We start from the raw sequence: 19,226 nt of genomic DNA, 5'->3' as shown, positions 1-19,226 counted from the left end.
AGGAACAGTGGGGGTTGTTCAAAAAGGAAATGGGGAGGGTACAGGCTCAACAAGTTCCCTCCAGGGTGATAGGAAGGATAACAAGCCCAGAGAACCATGGATGACCAGAGATATTCAAGTTACGATGAGAAGGAAAAGAGAGGCTTTTAGCAGGTACAAAGGAAGCAAATCAGCAGAGGCATTAGTGGAGTACAGAAAGTGCAGGGTGGAGCTTAAGAAAGCAATTATGAGAGCAAAGAGGGGATATGAGAAAGCTCTGGCTGGTAAAAGTAGGGATAATCCCAAGATATTCTATAAGTATATCAATGGGAAGAGGATAACCAGGGAAAGAGTAGGGCCCATAAGGGACCAAGGGGGCAATCTATGGGTGGAGCCAGAGGACATCGCTAGAGTATTGAATGAATACTTCACACCCGTCTTCACCCAAGAGAATGAGGATGAAGGTATTGAACTCGGGGAGAGAGACTGCGAGGTACTTAAGCAAATTGATATAGGGAGTGACAAGGTATTAGAGGTGTTGACAGGCTTAAAAGTGGACAAATCTCCAGGTCCAGATGACTCTCACGTCAATGGTAGGGAAACTATTGGAGAAAATTCTAAAGGAGAGTATCTATCTCCACTTGGAGGGGCAAGGTTTGATCAGGGATAGTCAGCATGGCTTTGTCAGAGGGAGGTCATGCCTAACAAATTTGATTGAATTTTTTGAGGAGGTGACCAGGTGTGTAGATGATGATAGTGCAGTTGATGTAGTTTATACGGATTTCAGCAAAGCCTTTGACAAGGTCCCACATGGGAGACTTATAAAGATTGCAAATGCACATGGGATACAGGGTAATTTTATAAGGTGGATTCAAAATTGGCTTAGTTGTAGGAGGCAGAGGGTGATGACAGAAGGATGCTTTAGTGACTGGAAGCTAGTGTCCAGTGGCATACCACTGGGATCTGTGCTCAGTCCCCTATTACTTGTCATTTATGTAAACGACATAGATGACTATGTAGGGGGTAGGATTAGTAAGTTTGCGGATGACACAAAGATTGGTCGGGTGGTTAACAGTGAGGTTGAGTGTCTTGGGCTACAGGAAGATATAGATGGGATGGTCAAATGGGCAGATAAGTGGCAGATGAAATTTAACCCTGAAAAGTGTGAGGTGATACACTTTGGAAGGAGCAATTTGACAAGGAAGTATTCAATGAGCAGCATGACACTAGGAAGTTCTGAGGAACAAAGGGACCTTGGCGCGTGTGTCCATAGATCTCTGACGGCAGAGGGGCATGTTAGTGGGGTGGTGAAAAAGGCATATGGGACACTTGCCTTTATCAGTCGAGTCATAGATTACAAAAGTAGGGAGGTCATGTTGGAGTTGTATAGAACCTTGGTGAGGCCACAGCTGGGGTACTGTGTGCAGTTCTGGTCACCAAATTATAGGATATGATTGCACTGGAGGAGGTGCAGAGGAGATTCACCAGGATGTTGTCTGGGATGAAACATTTAAGTTATGAAGAGAGGCTGGATAGACTTGGGCTGTTTTCGTTGGAGCAGAGAAGACTGAGGGGTGACCTGATTGCGGTGTACAAGATTATGAGGGGCATGGACAGGGTGGATAGGGAGCAGCCCTGAAGGGTTAGTCACAAGGGGACATAAGTTTAAGGTGAGGGGCAGGAGGTTTAGGGGGTTGTGAGCAAAAACCTTTTTACCCAGAGGGTGGTGACGGTCTGGAATGCACTGCCTGGGAGGGTGGTGGAGGTGGGTTGCCTCACATCCTTTAAAAAGTACCTGGATGAGCACTTGGCACGTCATAACATTCAAGGCTATGGGCCAAGTGCTGGTAAATGGGATTAGGTAGGTAAGTCAGGTGTTTCTCACATGTCGGTGCAGACTTGATGGGCCGAAGGGCCTCTTCTGCACTGTGATTATGTGATTCTGCCGAAAACCTTTTTATTTAAGAACGGGAAAATGTTAGTTTATTTTACATTCTTGCTCTGGAAGTTACATAAGATAAAGTTACTAACACATACACACACAAAGATTAGTTACAGTTGAAGAAAAATGATACTTTTAAAAATTCTTTTACAGTATGTGGGCGTCGCTGGCTAGGGCAGCATTTATTGCTCGCCTGTAATTTCCCTTGAGAAAGTGGTGTTGAGCTGTCTTCCTGAACCACTGCAATCCATGTGGTGTAGGTACACCCACAGTGCTGTTAGGGAGGGAGTTCCAGAATTTTGACCCAGTGACAAGTGAAGGAACGGCGATATATTTCCAAGTCAGGATGGTGAGTGACTTGGAGGGGAACTTCCAGGTGGTGGCGTTCCCACCTATCTGCTGCCCTTGTCCTTCTAGATGGTGGCAGAAGTTGGTTTGGAAGGTGCTGACTAAGGAGCCTTAGTGAGTTTCAACAGTGCATCATGTAGATGGTACACACTGCTGCCACTTTTTGTCGGTGGTGGAGGGAGTGAATGTTTGTGGATGGGCTGCCAATCAAGCGGGTTGCTTTATGCTGGATTGTGTCAAGCTTCTTGAGTGTTGTTAGAGCTGTACTCATCCAGGAAAGTGGACAGTATTCCATCACACTCCTGACTTGTGTCTTGTAGATGGTGGACAGGCTTTGGGGAGTCAGGAGGTAAGTTACTCACCACAGGATTCCCAGCCTCTGACCTGCTCTTGTAACCACAGTATTTATGTGGCTAGTCCAGTTCAGTTTCTGATCAATGGCAACCCCCACATTATAAACGTAAATCGAGTTCAGTCTGTATTGTTCAGTTGAGGCCTGTTAGTTTTTGAAGTCAAAATGTTGTGTTGTCTGAAGTGATGGTTTTGAGGTTGTGGAATTTGTCTGCAGCTGCGATGGCTTCCATGGTCGAATCGCCAGAGTTGCGTTAGCAGGTCACTTGATGGGTGGAATCAGGTTTACAGGGAGGAAAGAAGATTTTTTTTCTTTTCTGGTTCTGCAGGCGTGGCACTTTCAAAATTATCCAGTTATTTACAGCAGACCACCATCTGTTTCCGGATGTCGCTCTCTCCCTCCCTGGCTTGAAGCTCTTGTGTGCTTCTCTGAAGATGTATTTTTTTACAATGGTTCTCTCTGTTTCTGTAGAGGAAAGGATTCACATCAGGAGCACCTGATACTGATGTAACTAATGATGTAACTGTGATGTAATGTCACATGGTTAAGTAACAGATATGGTGGGAAGCAGAAGTCCAACCTTGTGCAGAGCACTGAGATGCATATAGATCTGTAAATAAACAAGAATGGTTTTTCCGAATTACAGTCTACGGTCGCATTCTTAGGGTAACCAGCAAACCCTAAGGAAACTCCATCTGGACACTGAACTCAAGACAATGCAGCTTCCTGCCCTTTACAATGCTTTATTGCAGGTCCTAAATGGCCACTGTTATCACGTGACATGTACAAAATGCCAAGTCATCTCCCAAATAAGGCATCAATGCTTCAAATGGCCCTTCTTCTCCCTGTGGTTCTTAGCTTTGTCCTGGCCAAGGCACAATTTACATTCTTACAACGAGGCATCAACAAAACTTCATTATCTCCTGGACAAGATCACTGTGAACCATAACTAAATTAAGGATTGCTTTTTGCCCTCTCAGAAGATGAGATCCAGTTTAAAATCCACAATTCTGTCTGGTGGCTTGGAGCCATTTCGAAACAGTGTTAAAACTCGCTCCAAGGCGTTTTTTCTTTTAAAAATGTAACATTTGAAGCAGTTTTTCTAAAACTTTGTATTTTCATAACTTTGCACCTTAACACTATTCAAAGATGAGCATGGAGATCTTCCAATGCCCTCATCAAAATTCACCTCTCAACTACCAAAAGCACATTAATGCATGACTTTTCCTGTTTTGAAATCATGCTCCGTACAGATTACTGACACATTTGGCTACTCTTCAAAGAAATTCTTTGGATGTAAAGTGCTTTGAGACATCCTGATGACCTGAATAGTGCTATGTAAATGCAAGTTTTGTTAAACTGCATAGCATTTCCAGACTAGACCAGAGTTGTCCAATACATGAGCAACTAGCCATTTGTGGCAAATTGGGAATTTAGATGTGGCTTATTGCATTCACAATTAATAAATCATCCCTCCTTTTATTGTTTGTTCATCAAATGTGAGCATCGCTGGCAAGGCCAGCTTTAAAAGTGTATATGAGATCAGCAGAAAGAAAACATTGTTATAGGAAGAGCTCCACAACCAAGATCTTACAGAATTGAGATGGACCAAAGAAACATCAGAAGGAACCAAAGAGCTTTGATATCATTGGGAAGGAAACGAATGGAACCTTGGACATACTATTGAGATCCAGATGGAGACAATCTCTAATTGTCTTTGAGAAGATGGTAGTGAACCGCCTTCTTGAACCACTGCTGTCCATGTGCTGTAGATCCACAGCGCTATTTGGAAGGGAATTTCAGGATGTTGACCCAGCAACAGTGAAGGAATGTGAGACAGATCCAAGTTGTGAAAGATGTTGAACTTCTTGAGTGTTGTTGGAACGGCACCCCAGGCAAGTGGAGAACACTCCTGACTTGTGCCTTGTAGATGGCAGACAGGCTTTGGAGAGTCAGGTGGTGAGTTACTCAATGCAAATTCCCAGCCTCTGATCTGCTATTTACCAATGACATAGGCAGAAAGAGGGATGAGGTTTGTATCAAGAATTCAGGGAATTAGGCAGTAGACTGAAAAGCAGGACCTCTCGGGTTGTAATCTCTGGATTACTCCCAGTGCCACGTGCTAGCGAGCTCAGAAATAGGAGAATAGCGCAGATGAATACGTGGCTTAAGAGTTGGTGCAGGAGGGAGGGTTTTAGATTTCTGGGTCATTGGGACTGTTTCTGGGGAAGATGCGACCTGTACAAGTGGGACGATTTACATCTGAACCAGAGCGGGACTAACATCCTTGCGGGTGGGTTTGCTAGTGCTGTTGGGAGGAGTTTAAACTAATTCGGCAGGGGGAGGGGACACAGAATGTTAGCAGAATAGAGACACATCATAATACAGTAAAACAATCAAGTCAGAGGGAGAACAGCTGCATTAAATTTCAAGGGAATAAGGCAAGGCTGGATGGCCTCTACTTTAATGCCAGGAGTATTACAGGTAAAACAGATGAGTTAAGGGTGAGGATTGGCATGTGGAATTGTGATATAGTAGCCATCACAGAGATGTGGTTGAGGGAGGGGCAGGATTGGCAGCTCAACATTCCGGGATATAGAATCTTCAGGTGAGACAGGGGAGGGGGTAAAAGAGGAGGAGGCATTGCATTATTAGTTAAGGAGTCAGTTACTGCAGTAAGGAGAGATGATATCTTGGAGGGGGCATCAAATGAAGCTTTGTGGGTAGGAATAAAAAAGGGGCAGCCACATTGTTAGGTGTTTATTATAGACCCCCAGATAGTCAGCGGGAAATTGAGGAGCAAATATGTGCACAATTTGTGGAGGTGTTTGAAAACAGTAATAGGGTGGTTATGTTAGGTGATTCAACTTTCCCAACATTAAATGGGATAGACATAGTGTTAAGGGCTTGGATGGAGTGGATTTCTTGAAATATGTACAGGAGAACTTTTTAGGTCAATATGTAGAGGGTCCAACAAGGAACGGCGCAGTGCTGGACCTAATTCTGGGGAATGAAGCCAGACAGGTGGCTGAGATGGTGGTAAGGGAGCATTTTAGTGATAGCGACCACAACATGGTACAATTTAAGCTTGTCACGGACAAAGAAATAGACAAGTTGCAAAAACATGTTTTCGACTGGGGGAGAGTGGATTTTAGTAAAATAAGGCAGGATCTGACCAAGGTAGACTGGGACCGCTACTTATGGGGAAATCTACAGAAGAACAGTGGGGGCTGTTCAAATAGGAAATGGGGAGGGTACAGGCTCAACACGTTCCCTCTAGGGTGATAGGAAGGAGTAACAAGCCCAGAGAACCATGGATGACCAGAGATATTCAGGATACGATGAGAAGGAAAAGAGAGGCTTTTAGCAGGTACAAGGGAAGCAAATCAGCGGAGGCATTAGTGGAGTACAGAAAGTGCAGGGTGGAGCTTAAGAAAGCAATTAGGAGAGCAAAGAGGGGATATGAGAAAACTCTGGCTGGTAAAAGTCAGGAAAATCCCAAGATATTCTATAAGTATATCAACGGGAAGAGGATAACCAGGGAAAGAGCAGGGTCCATTAGGGACCAAGGGGGCCATCTATGGGTGGAGCCAGAGGACATTGCTAGAATATTGAACAAATTCTTCATATCCGTCTTCACCCAAGAGAATGAGGATGAAGTATGGAACTCGGGGAGAGAGACTGCGAGGTTCTTGAACAAATTGATATAGGGAGTGACAAGGTATTGGAGGTGTTGGCAGGCTTAAAAGTGGACAAATCTCCAGGTCCGGATGATTTGTGTCCCAGACTGCTGAGGAGGCAATGGAGGAGATCGCAGGGGCTCTGTCTCAAATTTTGAATTCCTCTCTGGCCATGGGGGAGGTGCCAGAGGACTGGAGAACAGCTAATGTGGTTCTGCTATTTAAGAAGGGTTGTACAGATAAGCCAGGGAACTACAGGCCAGTGAGTCTTACGTCAGTGGTAGGGAAACTACTGGAGAAAATTCTGAAGAGAGAATCCATCTCCATTGGAGAGGCAAGGTTTGATCAGGGATAATCAGCATGGCTTTGTCAGAGGGAGGTCATGCCTAACAAATTTGATTGAATTTTTTGAGGAGGTGACCAGATGTGTAGATGAGGGTCGTGCAGTTGATGTAGTTTATATGGATTTCAGCAAAGCCTTTGACAAGGTCCCACATGGGAGACTTATAAAGAAGGCAAATGCACATGGGATACAGGGTAATTTGATAAGGTGGATTCAAAATTGGCTTAGTTGTAGGAGACAGAGGGTGATGACAGTAGGCTGCTTTAGTGACAGGAAGCCAGTGTCCAGTGCCGTACCACAGGGATCTGTGCTGGGTCCCCTATTATTTGTCATTTATATAAACGACATAGATGACTATGTGGGGGGTAGGATTAGTAAATTTGCGGATGACACAAAGATTGGCTGGGTGGTTAACAGTGAGGTTGAGTGTCTTGGGCTACAGTAAGAAATAGACGGGATGGTCAAATGGGCAGATAAGTGGTGGATGGAATTTAATCCTGAAAAGTGTGAGCTGATCCAATTTGAAAGGAGTAATTTGACAAGGAAGTATTCAATGAACGGCATGACACTAGGAAGTTCTGAGGAACAAAGGGACCTTTGCATGTGTGTCCATAGATCCCTGAAGGTGGAGGGGCATTATAGTGGGGTGGTGAAAAAGGCATATGAGACACTTGCCTTCATCAATTGAGGCATAGATTATAAAAGTAGGGAGGTCATGTTGGAGTTGTATAGAACATTTGAGAGGCCACAGCAGGAGTACTGTGTGCAGTTACATTATAGGAAGGTTGTGATTGCACTGGAGGGGGTGCAGAGGAGATTCACCAGGATGTTACCTGGGATGAAACATTTAAGTTATGAAGAGAGGTTGGATAGACTTGGGCTGTTTTCGTTGGAGCAGAGAAGACTGAGGGGTGACCTGATCGAGGTGTACAAGATTATGAGGAGCATGGACAGGGTGGATAAGGAGCAGCTGTTCCCCTTAGTTGCTGCCTGGGAGGCTGGTGGAGTCGAGCTGCCTCACATCCTTTAAAAAGTACCTGGATGAGCACTTGGCATGTCATAATATTCAAGGCTATGGGCCAAGTGCTGGTAAATGGGATTAGGTAGGTAAGTCAGGTGTTTCTCATGTGTCGGTGCAGACTTGATAGGCCGAAGGGCCTCTTCTGCACTCTGTGATTCTGTAATTCTGTGCTCCTGTAGCCACCATAGTTATATGGCTGGTCCAGTTAAATTTCTGATCAATGGTAAAAACCAGGAGGGTGGCACAGTGGCGCAGTGGTTAGCACTACTGCCTTACAGCTGCAGGAACCCAGGTTTGATCCTCACCTCAGGTATCTGTCTGTGTAGAGTTTGCACATTATCCTTGTGCCTGTATGGGTTTCTGCCGCGTGCTCCAGTTTCCACTTACCATCCAAAGATGTGCTGGTTAGGTGGATTGGCTGTGGTAAATTGTCCCCCAGTGTTTGTGCGTGTGCTGTGAGTGTGCCCCCTGTGAGGGACTGGTGTCCCGTCCTGGATGTACCCTGCCTAGTGCCCATTGCCCGTCAGGATAGGCTCTGACTCCCCATGACCCTGAATTGGATGAAGTGGTCCTGGAAAAGTGAGGGTAAAAACCAGGAAGTTGATGTTGTGATTTCAGCAATGGTAATACCCTTAAACATCAGGAGAGATGGTTAGATTCTCAAATGGTGGAGATGGTTTTTGCCTGGCAGCTCAACACCTTCCACAACAAAACAGCCCACTTAATTGACACTGCATCCATCACCTTAAACATTCACTCTCTCCACCATCATTGCGCTGTGGCTGCAATGAGTACTATCTACATAATGCACTGCAGAAACTCAACAAGTCTCCATCGAAAACACTTTCCAAACCACCGAACTATACCTTCTAGGAGAACAAGGGTAGCAGACACACGGAAACACCACATGCAAATTCCTCTCTGAATCACACACCATTGTGGCTTGGATCTGTGTCAACATTCTTTTACTGTTGTGGTCAAAATTCCCTTCCTAACAGCACTGTGGTGTGCCTACAGCAGATAGACAGAAACTTCTGAAGATTAGATGGCAGGACAAAATACCAGATACTGAGGGTACTCACTTGATCTGGCTTGTCAAACAACCACACCATAATGAGACATAATGATTTGGGGTGGTCATGTAGCCAGAATGCCTGACACTCGCTTACCAAAACAAATTTTCCATAGAGAGTGTGAGTCTGGCATGTACTCTCATGGTGGACAAAGCAAGCACTAGAAGGACATGCTAAATGCGTCACTTAGGAGTTTTGACATTGACTTTGGGTCTTGGGAGAAGCTTGCCCAGGGTCGCTGCACCTGGCGCAATCAAAAATGGTGTGATCTCCTTTGAATGCAAGCACATATCAGAGGCAGAGAGAAAAAGGAGAGGATATCCCAGGCCAGCAACTTGTCTGAAACTCAGTCATCTGCGATATCCTGTCATGCTCACCGCAGAACTTTCTGGCCGCAAATCGGCCTTAGTTGTGATGGCCATATGCTTTTGGGGAAAAACATATATTTTATGTTGGGGTGATGGTTCCTTTAAGAACTCAATTTCTCTGGTAGAAGATTCCTTGTAAAAGGCACCTTGCTTCTAGTAACTGATCATCTGATCAAGCTGCCTACAAGATAAACAATAGTTAAAGCAAGGGTAAACAAGAAGTTAATTACAGTGGGCTGTAGTTTCCTGTGGATGGTTCAGTTTTCAGGCTGTCTGGTTTAAAACAAACTGGCTACAGAGAAAAATCTCTTTCAAGTAGGTTTCAGTTGAAATTCTGTGTGCTAACTGAAAGGGTTTAAATCCTTTAACTGAAGGACTCTACTAACAATGAATTGAACTTCTGGGATCGCCAAGCTGGGAAACGAGAGAAAGAGAGAGAGAGAGAGAGAGAGAGTTTCTAGATGCAAGATTCCAGATTTAAAGAACATTAGAACCAGGAGGGTTCTGACCCAAGGCTTAAGGCTAGCAATGCCTCTATTCAACTAGGGGTTTCCAAGTGTGGGATGGTTGAAAGAGATTTGAAGGAACAACCTTATCGGAAGTAAGTGGAAAGCCCAAGACATCTCAACTCTTATAGGAATCATTGAAATAGTGCTCAGTCCAAGTGGTTAATCTTCCAATTTCTGATGAGTATCTGACTTGAGTTTTTCTGGGATGTAATCAAATGGGTGTGGAAGAAAATTTGAGTTGAGAGGTTTGGTTTAGACTATAAGTAACTGTGTTCATTGTACTTTTAATATTGTTAATGTAACTGATTATTTAAGATAGCTTGTAGTTATTAGTATTCATGTTCTTTGATTTTGTGTAGTAAAAATCTTTTATATTAAATAGTGAACCTTGTGGCTTCATTCTTTTAGTAGATACCTGGGTTTTCAGGTTTCAAAAAAAAAGTGTTACTGGTCTCTATTGAGATCATAACACAGTCACCTGCGTCCCCATCAGAACCCTACCAAACACCCCAGGTGATGAATATGGTCGTTTTCACCTCGAAAGGTGAATGAGAACCATTCACAATTGGATATGGCAGAACTGCAGAGTTTAAATCAAATCCATTGGCTGTGGGATCACTTAGCTTTGGCTATAACATGTTGCTTCGGTTGTTTGGCATGCACGGTGTCCTGTGTTGTAACTTCACCAGGTTGGCGCTTCATTGTTATGCATGCCTGGCCTGCTCTCCTACGCTCATCATTGAACCAGAGTTGATCCCTTGGCTTAATGGTAATGGTACAGTAAGATACAGTAGAGGGATTATCCGGGCCATGAGGTTACAGATTGTGGTTGAATACAATTCTGCTGCTGCTGATGGCCCACAGCACCCCATTGATGCCCAGTTTTGAGCTGCTAGATCTGTTCTGAATCTATCCCTTTGAGCACGGTGTTACTACCACACAACACAGTGGAGAGTAACCTCAGTGTGAAGAAGGGACTTTGTCTCCAAAATGACTGCATGGTGTTCATTCCTACCAATACTGCCATGGACAGATGCATCTGCAACAAGTAGATTGACAAGGGTGAGGCCAAGCAGGTTTTTTCCTCTTGTTGATTCTCTAACCACCTGCTGTAGGTCAAGTATATCAGGTATGTCCTTCAGAACCTGGCCAGCTTGGTCAGTGGTTGTGCTACTGAGCCGATCTTGGTGACGGACGCTGAACTACGCCATTCAGACTACATTTTGTGCCCTTGCTACTCTCAGTGTTTCTTCCAAATGGTGTTCAACACTGATGAGCACTAATTCATCAGCAGAATGGAGCAAGTAGGTGGTAATCAGTAGGAGGTTTGCTCGTTTCCTTGTTGGACCCAGTGCCATAAGACTTCATGAGATTGAAGTTAATGTTAAAGACTCCCAGGGCCATTTCCTTCTGGCTGCATACAACTCTACAGTCGCTTCTGGTTGAGACTGGACATACCCAGGGATTGTGACAGAGGATAAAAGCAATGGTGACAGAAGAGTTTGCAACATTGGCTGTAGGTTCAATTAGGTATGACTATGTCATGCTGTTGTTCCACTAGCCTGTAAGACAGCTCTTCCAATTTTGGCATAAGTTCCTAGTTGTTAGTGAGAAGAATTTTGAAGATTTGACTGGACGGGCTATCCTTTTATCGTTTTCAGTGCCTAGATCAATGCCAGTTGTTCAATCTAATTTTATTTTTATTTGAATTTTCTGTAGCACTTTGATGCAGCTGAGTGGCTTGCTAGGAAATTTTGGAGGGCAGTTAAATATCAACTGGAGTCACATATGGGCCAGGATGGTTAAGGACAGCGGATTTCTTTCCCTGAAGGATATTCGCAACCCAGATGTGTTTTTACAACAATCCACGTCTCCACCAAAACCCTACCATCATTAGGGACTAGGTTTTTATACCAGATTTACTAGTAATTGAATTTAAATTTTCCCGGATACCGTGGTGGGGTTGAAATCATTTCTCCAGAACACTAATCTGTATTCCTAGTCCAGGAACATTGATGCTACGCTACTGACCCTCTAAGGTAAAGACTGACATCCAAAGTTGAAAACAATAATTCAGTTGAGGCCTAAAATGCAGGCTATGACAACATTCCAGCAATAGTACTGAAGACTTGTGCTCCAGAACTAGAAACACACCTATCCAAGCTGTTCCAGGCATCTACCCGGAAATGTGGAAAATTGCCCAGGTATGTCCTGTCCATAAAAAACAGGACAAGTCCAACCTGGCCAATTACCGCCCCATCAGTCTGCTCTCGATCATCAGCAAAGTGATAGAAAATGTTGTCGACAGTGCTATCAAGCAACACTTTACTACAGCCTTGGTCCAAATATGGACAAAAGAGCTGAACTCAAGAGATGTGGTGAGAGTGACTGCTCTTGACATCAAGGCAGCATTTGACGAACTGTGGCATCAAGGAGCCCTAGAAAAATTTAAGTCAATGGGAATCAGGGGGAAATCTCTCCACTGGTTGGACTCATTCCTAGCACAAAGGAAAATAGCTGTAGTTGTTTGGTAGTACAAAACCAATAGAAGGTATTATGTTGATATTCTTGCAAAGTGTACTGATGAGTGAAAGACGAAAAGCTTTGACATGTCTCTTTTTTCAGAAACACATGATTGTAGTTGTTGGAGGTCAATCATCTCAGTCCCAGGACATCACTGCAGGAGTTCCTCAGGGTGCTCTCCTAAGCCCAACCATCTTCAGCTGTTTCATCAATGGCCTTCCCTCCATCATAAGGTCAGAATGGGGATGTTCGCAGGTGGTTGCACAATGTCCAGCACCATTCGTGACACCTCAGATACTGAAGCAGTCCATGTCCATCTGCAACAAGACCTGAACAATATTCAGGCTTGGGCTGATAAGTTGCATGTAACATTCTCGCCACACAAGTGCCAGACAGTAACCTCCTCCAACTAGAGGGAATCTAACCACCTCCACTTGACATTCAATGGCATTACCATCGCTGATCCCCAACTAACAGCATCCTGCGGGTTACCATCAACCAGAAACTGAATTGGACTAGTCATATAAATACTGTAGCTACAAGAGTAGGTCAGAGGCTGGGAATTGTGTGGAGAGCAACTCACCTCCAGCCTCTATAAGGCACAAGTCAGAAATGTGATGGAATACTCTCCACTTGTCTGGATGAGTGCAGCACTGACAACACTAAAGAAGCTTGACATCGTTCAGGACAGAACAGCCGTTTGACTGGCACCCCATCCACAAACATTCACTCCCTCCATCACCAACCTAAATGCACTGCAGAAACTCACCAAGGCTCCTTCGACAGCACCTTCCATGCTCACAACCTCTACCACGTGGGAAGACAAGGGCAGCAGACGTATGGGAACCCCACCACCTGCACGTTTCCCGCCAAGTCACTTACCATCCTGATTTAGAACTATATCGTTGTTCCTTCACTGTGGGTCAAAATCCTGGAACTCACTTCCACTGTGGGTACAACACACATGGACTGCAGCGGTTCAAAAAGGCAGCTCACCACCACCTTTTCAAGGGCAATTAGGGATGGATAATAAGTGCTGGCATGGCCAGCGAAGCCCACATCCTGTGAATGAATTAAAAAAAAACTGTAGATCTGCCAGCACCGAAACCGCACTGTGTTCCTGAATACACTCGGTCTGCAAGTTGATGGAGGCTTCTGAGCATGACCCTAACGAAGGCCTTCCCAGTGATGCCAAGGAATGAGATACCCCTATAATTGTTGCAATCTTCTCTGTTGCGTTTGTTTTTGTATAATGTGACTTTTTTTGTTTGTCATGCATATCGTGTGGAAAGGTTCCTACTTTCCAACAGAGAGCAGCTGGTTTATGAGGCCTGTGTTCTTAGCACCCTGTTGCATGGCTGTAAAACATGGCTGACTTGCAGCTATCAACAAAATAAGCTCAACAATATTTTTGCTGTTTGCAGCATATTCTGGGCACCTCATGGACAAAATCATGAATGCGGCAGTCTTCTCAAAGGCAAATCTCCCAAGTATTTTGGCATTTGTCAAGCGAAGGTGATTTTGCTGGCTCGGGCACATTGGCAGGATGGAAGGCAGACATATACCCAAGGATTTTCTGTATGGCAAGGAGCCAGAAGACCAGGAGGATCTATTTTTTTATTATTAATTCAGGAGTGGGACTTCGCAGCATTTATTGCCCATCCCTTGAGGAGATGGTGGTGAGCTGCTTTCTTGAACCACTGCAGTCCATGTGGGCTAGGTGCATCCACAAGCCTTTACGAAAAGAGTTCCAGGATTTTGATCCAGCCACAGTGAAGGAATGACGATTTATTTCCAAGTCAGGATGGTGAGTGACTTGGAGGGGAACTTTCAGGTGGTGATGTTCCCATGTGTCTGCTGCCCTTGTCCTTCTAGGTGGTCATGGTCGTGTCTTTGAAAGGTGCTGTGGAAGGAGCCTTGGTGGATTCCTGCAGTGCATTTTGTAGATGATACACATTGCTGCTACTGTGCGTCAGTGGTGGAGGGAGTGAAGGTTTGGGGATGTGGTGGCAATCAAATATACTGCTTTGTCCTGATAGATGTCAAGCTTCTTGAGTGTTGTGGGAGCTGCACTCATCCAGGCAAGTGGGGAGTATTCAATCACACTCCTGACTTGTGCCTTGTAGATGATGGGCAGGCTTCGGGGAGTCAGGAAGTGAGTTACTCGTTGCACAATTCCTAGCCTCTGACCTGCTCTTGTAGCCACAGTATTTATATGGCTAGTCCAGTTGAGTTTCTGATCAATGGTAACCCCCAGGATGTTGATAGTAGGGGATTCAGTGATGGTAATGCCATCAAACATCAAGGGGCAATTGTTGGATTCCATCTTGTTGGAGATGGTCATTGCCTGACATTTGTGTGGTGTGAATGTTACTTGCCACTTGGCAGCCCAAGCCTGGGTATTGTCCAGGTCTTGCTGCATTTGGGCATGGACTGCTTCAGTATGTGAGGAGTTGCAAATGGTGCTGAACATTCTGCAATCATCAGCGAACATCCCCACTTCTGACCTTATGATGAAAGGAAGGTCATTGATGAAGCAGCTGAAGATGGTTGCCCAAAGCTCCACTTCAAGAAAAAAGCAAAAAGATAAAAGCAAAAAACTGTGGATGCTGGAAATCCAAAACAAAAACAAAATACCTGGAAAAACTCAGCAGGTCTGACAGCATCTGTGGAGAGGAACACAGTTAACGTTTCGAGTCTGTATGACTCTTCAACAGAAGAGTTCTGTTGAAGAGTCATACGGACTCGAAACGTTAACTGTGTTCCTCTCTGCAGATGCTGTCAGACCTGCTGAGTTTTTCCAGGTATTTTTGTTTTTGTTCTCCACTTCAAGAATGCTTGCAACATGGCATGCAAGCTCTAAACATTGATTTTTGCAGCTGACAACAGAGGGAAAAGACAAAATCACCTTTGGGCCAGAGTGTGCCTCCATGATGATCAGTCCATACAGCCTATACAGAAAGAAAAGCCTGCTGCTGACGCTCGACAAAAGTCACCAACACCGAAAAAAACAACCAATAACGGCACCTGATAATTACTTCATATGTGGCATTTATGGCAGAACCTGCCTCTCTAGTCTTGTCTCTTCACCCATTAGCAAAAGTGCACCATATGAAGCTACTCTTCCCCAATGGATTTGATTTGTTGCATGTCTATCATCTTATGTAAATGGAAGGATGCTGACATGCATGACAGTTTCTATTGCATCTCCTCATTCTTACAAAATGCATCACTTCACACTTCTCTGCATTAAATTTCATTTGTCATTTTCTGACCATTTCACCTATGACCTGCTATTCTCCTTAGGGTTTCCTGCTAAAATGGTGTGTAACGTAGCTTATGTGGAAAATTCGAGCGATAGGAATAACTGCCCCGGGCCAAAAGAAAGCAAACCTAAATAACAAGCAGCTCCAAACAGGGCACATTATGGCAAACAGCATTCAATCACATTTTTAACGGAGAGCAGAGGGCTGATGGTGCATCTTGTTATGAGTCAACGTACTCACTTATCACTCTCATAAAATCAAAATATTGCGTGCTTGCAGCAGTTGGACAAAAACCCAAAAGCTGCACTAACATGTGCTGTGCCTGATACTTCATGCCAGAATTTCAAACGTTGGTGATAAAAGATTGCAAAGTTTCCCACGAAATGATGTTCGGTGTTTGTTAAGTATACATTTCCCTGGTTTGTGTGCAAGATATTTTGTGCTAAAGCCAGTGCGTGACAATTTGGAGTTGAAGGGGGGACATTGCAGGGCCATTGGGAAAGGCCAGGGAAATGTGACTAATCGGATAGCTCTTTCAAATGGCCTCCTTCTGTGCTATATCCGTTTGGCTGTGGCTAAAGCCGGTGTTCTCACAGACCTAAATACGACCAGTCAGCGGCTTCTTTTGGACTAGAGTCAGAAGACACTCAAATTTCACTGGGAAATGTTCTGGCATTCGTTTCCAAGGGTCTAAGCAGTGCGCCTACAAGCCAATGCAACAAAGCGTGGCCAAGAAAGTCACAAACAAATCCCAGCGCTTCCAGCAAACACAATGGCCACAAAGGCGAGGGAGCAGGGACGGCGGCAGCCGGCCGCGCGCGCGCTCTCTCTCTCCCTCTTTCTGTCCCGGGCCCGCGCCCGTGCGCGTTCCTTGCGGGTGACGTGAAGACGCCAGGGACAATGGCACGCGCAGTGTCTCCACTTTCGGCCGCGAGGCAGCTCCGGGTTGAGTGACTGTATAAGTCAGGCTGTTCCAACTTTACACTGAGACATTCCGCTCTCCTTTAGTCGGCGCGCTGTCATGGGGTGAGTTCACTTTCTCAACAGAAGAACGGCTGCAAATAAGACAGGACCGAAACTTTTATTTAATGCAATATTTTGGCTGTATTCCCCCCCCTACCCCGCCTCCTCTCCCTCCCTCCCTCTTCCCTTTGTCGATTTGCGAATAGAGCAGATGAACGAATGAATGGGGTTATTGTCTATGGCTGTGAAAGTTTCCCGCATTCGATTCGTTCCCCAGGACTGACACACTCGAGCGGTGGGTGATTGCGAGAGGGGCTGGAAATAGAGGGGGGGAGGAGGGGGTGTTGGATAACGAATGAATGAGAGAAGCCCATACAGAGAGAAAAGCAGGGCTGCCAAGGTGGAGCGAGGCAATTATTGATTTAATTCGGGCGTATTTTTCCAGAAAATGTCAGACGATCAAGCTGCAAAAGTTTCTAGATGGAAGTTTTGAGCAACAAAGATGCAATTGAGCCGTGTGATTCAGCGGCTTCGAATAGCCAGTTAGTTAGAGAGCAAGTTATTTTGGCTGTGATTCCTGCGAGTAACTACCTTATCTATTCATCTGCTAACACCTCCTTTCGCTGTTTGTTTGCTAAACTTACACCCTTTTCAAATATTTTTGATTACGTTCATTACAGCAATGTCCCAATTTTTTGGCAACTTTTGATTTCACTTAACTTAGCAAATGAGTGCATGAAGAACATCGGTTCTAAAGTTTATTCTATGTAGTACAGTCATTCCACGAGTATTATTTGGCATTAATGCAAAAAATAAATGTTCATGGGTCATAGGCAACAATAGGAAAGACCGTCCTAAATTTCGCGTATTTTGAAACCATTTTTTCGCTTAAGGTTACAATGAAACAATTTTGTGTTGTGTATTTACCTAGGCTTTATTAAAGTTTGGCTTTCGGCAGTGACATTGGGTGAAAATGAAGAGCTTAAAAGCCAAGTTCAGAAAAAGTGATGTAAGTACTTCAGGCCGGCTACAAAACTGTTACTGGTTGTCTTATTGTTGCAGACAATAGCTTTGACTTCCACACTGATAAAATAATTGGCAGAGTGATCAAAAATCGTTGCGAACTTGGCTGTGAATCCTCAGATTTAGCAACCCTAAATCTGTGCAAGCCTTTTGAATGCAGAGATGTTGACTGTCAGATTCTTTTTAATATATGAACGAATAGGTTGAAATAATGGACTTCAAAGAGAAAGTAGAAAGAACTGAAGCTAGTCATTTGCACAAACTTACTTCTACTCTCTTCCTCACATGCCCGCAGTACCTTGACAACCCTGCCCCATGTTGTAACATGGGCAATACTGGTATTGCCACATATGAATTCCCAATGGATGAGGTGGTTTGGCCTGTTTGGATGTACTCTGAATCCATCCAGTAATTCCAGAATACATCACTGCTCTGCACCAATAGACTAGTCTAATCTCAACCAGCTAGTTACTAGTTGTATTTGCTGGTCTTATTGCCTGCACAGCCTTATGAGAAATTGTATATGTCACATTGCCTTATGGTGTCTAGCCCCCATATTGCTGTTATCAGGGTTATCTTGGTTTCATCACACTTAAAAATCATTTTACTTCCATTTATTTCTTTGAACTGATACTTATTGCAAATACATGGAAGTTCCATGAAGTTGTAGGAAATACAAAAGAACTGAAGGGGGAACAATACTTCAGGAAAATCTACACCCCCAATGTTTTCTGTTAGTTTTGGTAATGGGCTTCATAGAATAAGGAATAATGCCCAAAAAAAGCATTTTAGTTTGTTAAATCTTTTGTCTAAGTTTGATTGCGTTGTTCCATAGTTATGCAACATATCTTACTGAATATCTTACTCCATTGGTGAAGAGCTTTTCTTTGCATGTTGCTGTAAAAGTTGCACCTGCATGGATGATGCCATAAAAAACAAATTAAATTAATATAATGACCATAAGATGGAAGAGCAGAAGTGGGCCATTCGGCCCATCGTGTCTGCTCTGCCATTAAATGAGATCATGGCTGATATAATCCTCAACTCCATTTTCCTGCCTTTTCCCCATAACCCTTGATTCCCTTATAATTATTTCTGTGCTTTCATGAAGAAATTATGAACCTGATTTGAAGATACTTTATGGTGTTTAACAGTTTTTTTTAAAAATCAATATTAATTTGTTAGTTTGTATATATCATGTGGCAATTTTGATTTTAATCATTGGCCTCCAACCATTGCTTTGTTTAGTATGATGTAGCACATTTTTCTCCACAGAATCTGTTTGGCTTGTGATGTTTTTAAAATTAAAGAGGGGGACATATCTTGGTCATAAAACCCCAGAGCACTTGCTGACTTTCACACATTAACTTACAAGGATCACAGAATCTAATCTAGTTACACACTATATCCAAAGCTGTGTTGCATTGAGATACAGGTACAGAATTCACGATTCTGATGACATGTTGCAGTTATTCTGTTTGATGAGCAACCACATAACCATACTACAGTGGTTGTGACCTCTACCTTTTAATTGGCTGCAGTTTCTTGTTAGAATAGGTGTGAATACATTTAATCTACCCTAGAAAACTGGGCAGAAAATTATACTTTTGAGGGGGATAAAAAGCTTGGTTTTGCATTTCAAAAATACACCTTTTCACCTCCAGCTCGCTGCAAACATTGTTGGTAGCAGTAGTAGTCATTCACAAAAATGCAGTCTGTTAAATCAAAATGGTTTGAAACCATTCAGAATGTGCTTTCCGCAAGTTTGAGTAAGCATGGTTTTAAAGCTGGTAACTGCTAATTTCTTCAATGATCTAAACCCTTTGAAAAGTAGAA

The 19,226-nt window shown here is 43.9% G+C and overlaps 1 protein-coding gene across 5 annotated transcripts in view; it reads left to right on the top strand.

Annotated features, from left to right (window-relative positions):
• The first annotated feature begins 16,274 nt into the window (after nucleotides 1-16,274).
• The window catches only part of rai14 (retinoic acid induced 14), a 249,163-nt gene continuing 246,211 nt past the window's right edge, over nucleotides 16,275-19,226 (top strand). For 4 of the 5 annotated variants that reach the window (XM_078551693.1, XM_078551675.1, XM_078551684.1 and 1 more), the window contains exons 1-2: nucleotides 16,275-16,430; nucleotides 17,299-17,376. In XM_078551693.1, coding sequence (XP_078407819.1) covers nucleotides 17,341-17,376 — 36 coding nt within the window. In that variant the 5' untranslated portion in view covers nucleotides 16,275-16,430; nucleotides 17,299-17,340. Of the gene's footprint in view, nucleotides 16,431-16,809; nucleotides 16,951-17,298; nucleotides 17,377-19,226 lie in introns of those variants that run through there. The other variant, XM_078551666.1, reaches the window with a different exon arrangement.

The sequence above is a fragment of the Cetorhinus maximus genome, chromosome 1 (assembly GCF_964194155.1).
Source record: "Cetorhinus maximus chromosome 1, sCetMax3.hap1.1, whole genome shotgun sequence".
Classification (NCBI taxonomy): Eukaryota; Metazoa; Chordata; class Chondrichthyes; order Lamniformes; family Cetorhinidae; genus Cetorhinus; species Cetorhinus maximus.
The sequence above is the reverse complement of the archived record's forward strand: the minus strand, read 5'-3'. Positions and strand labels throughout refer to the sequence as shown.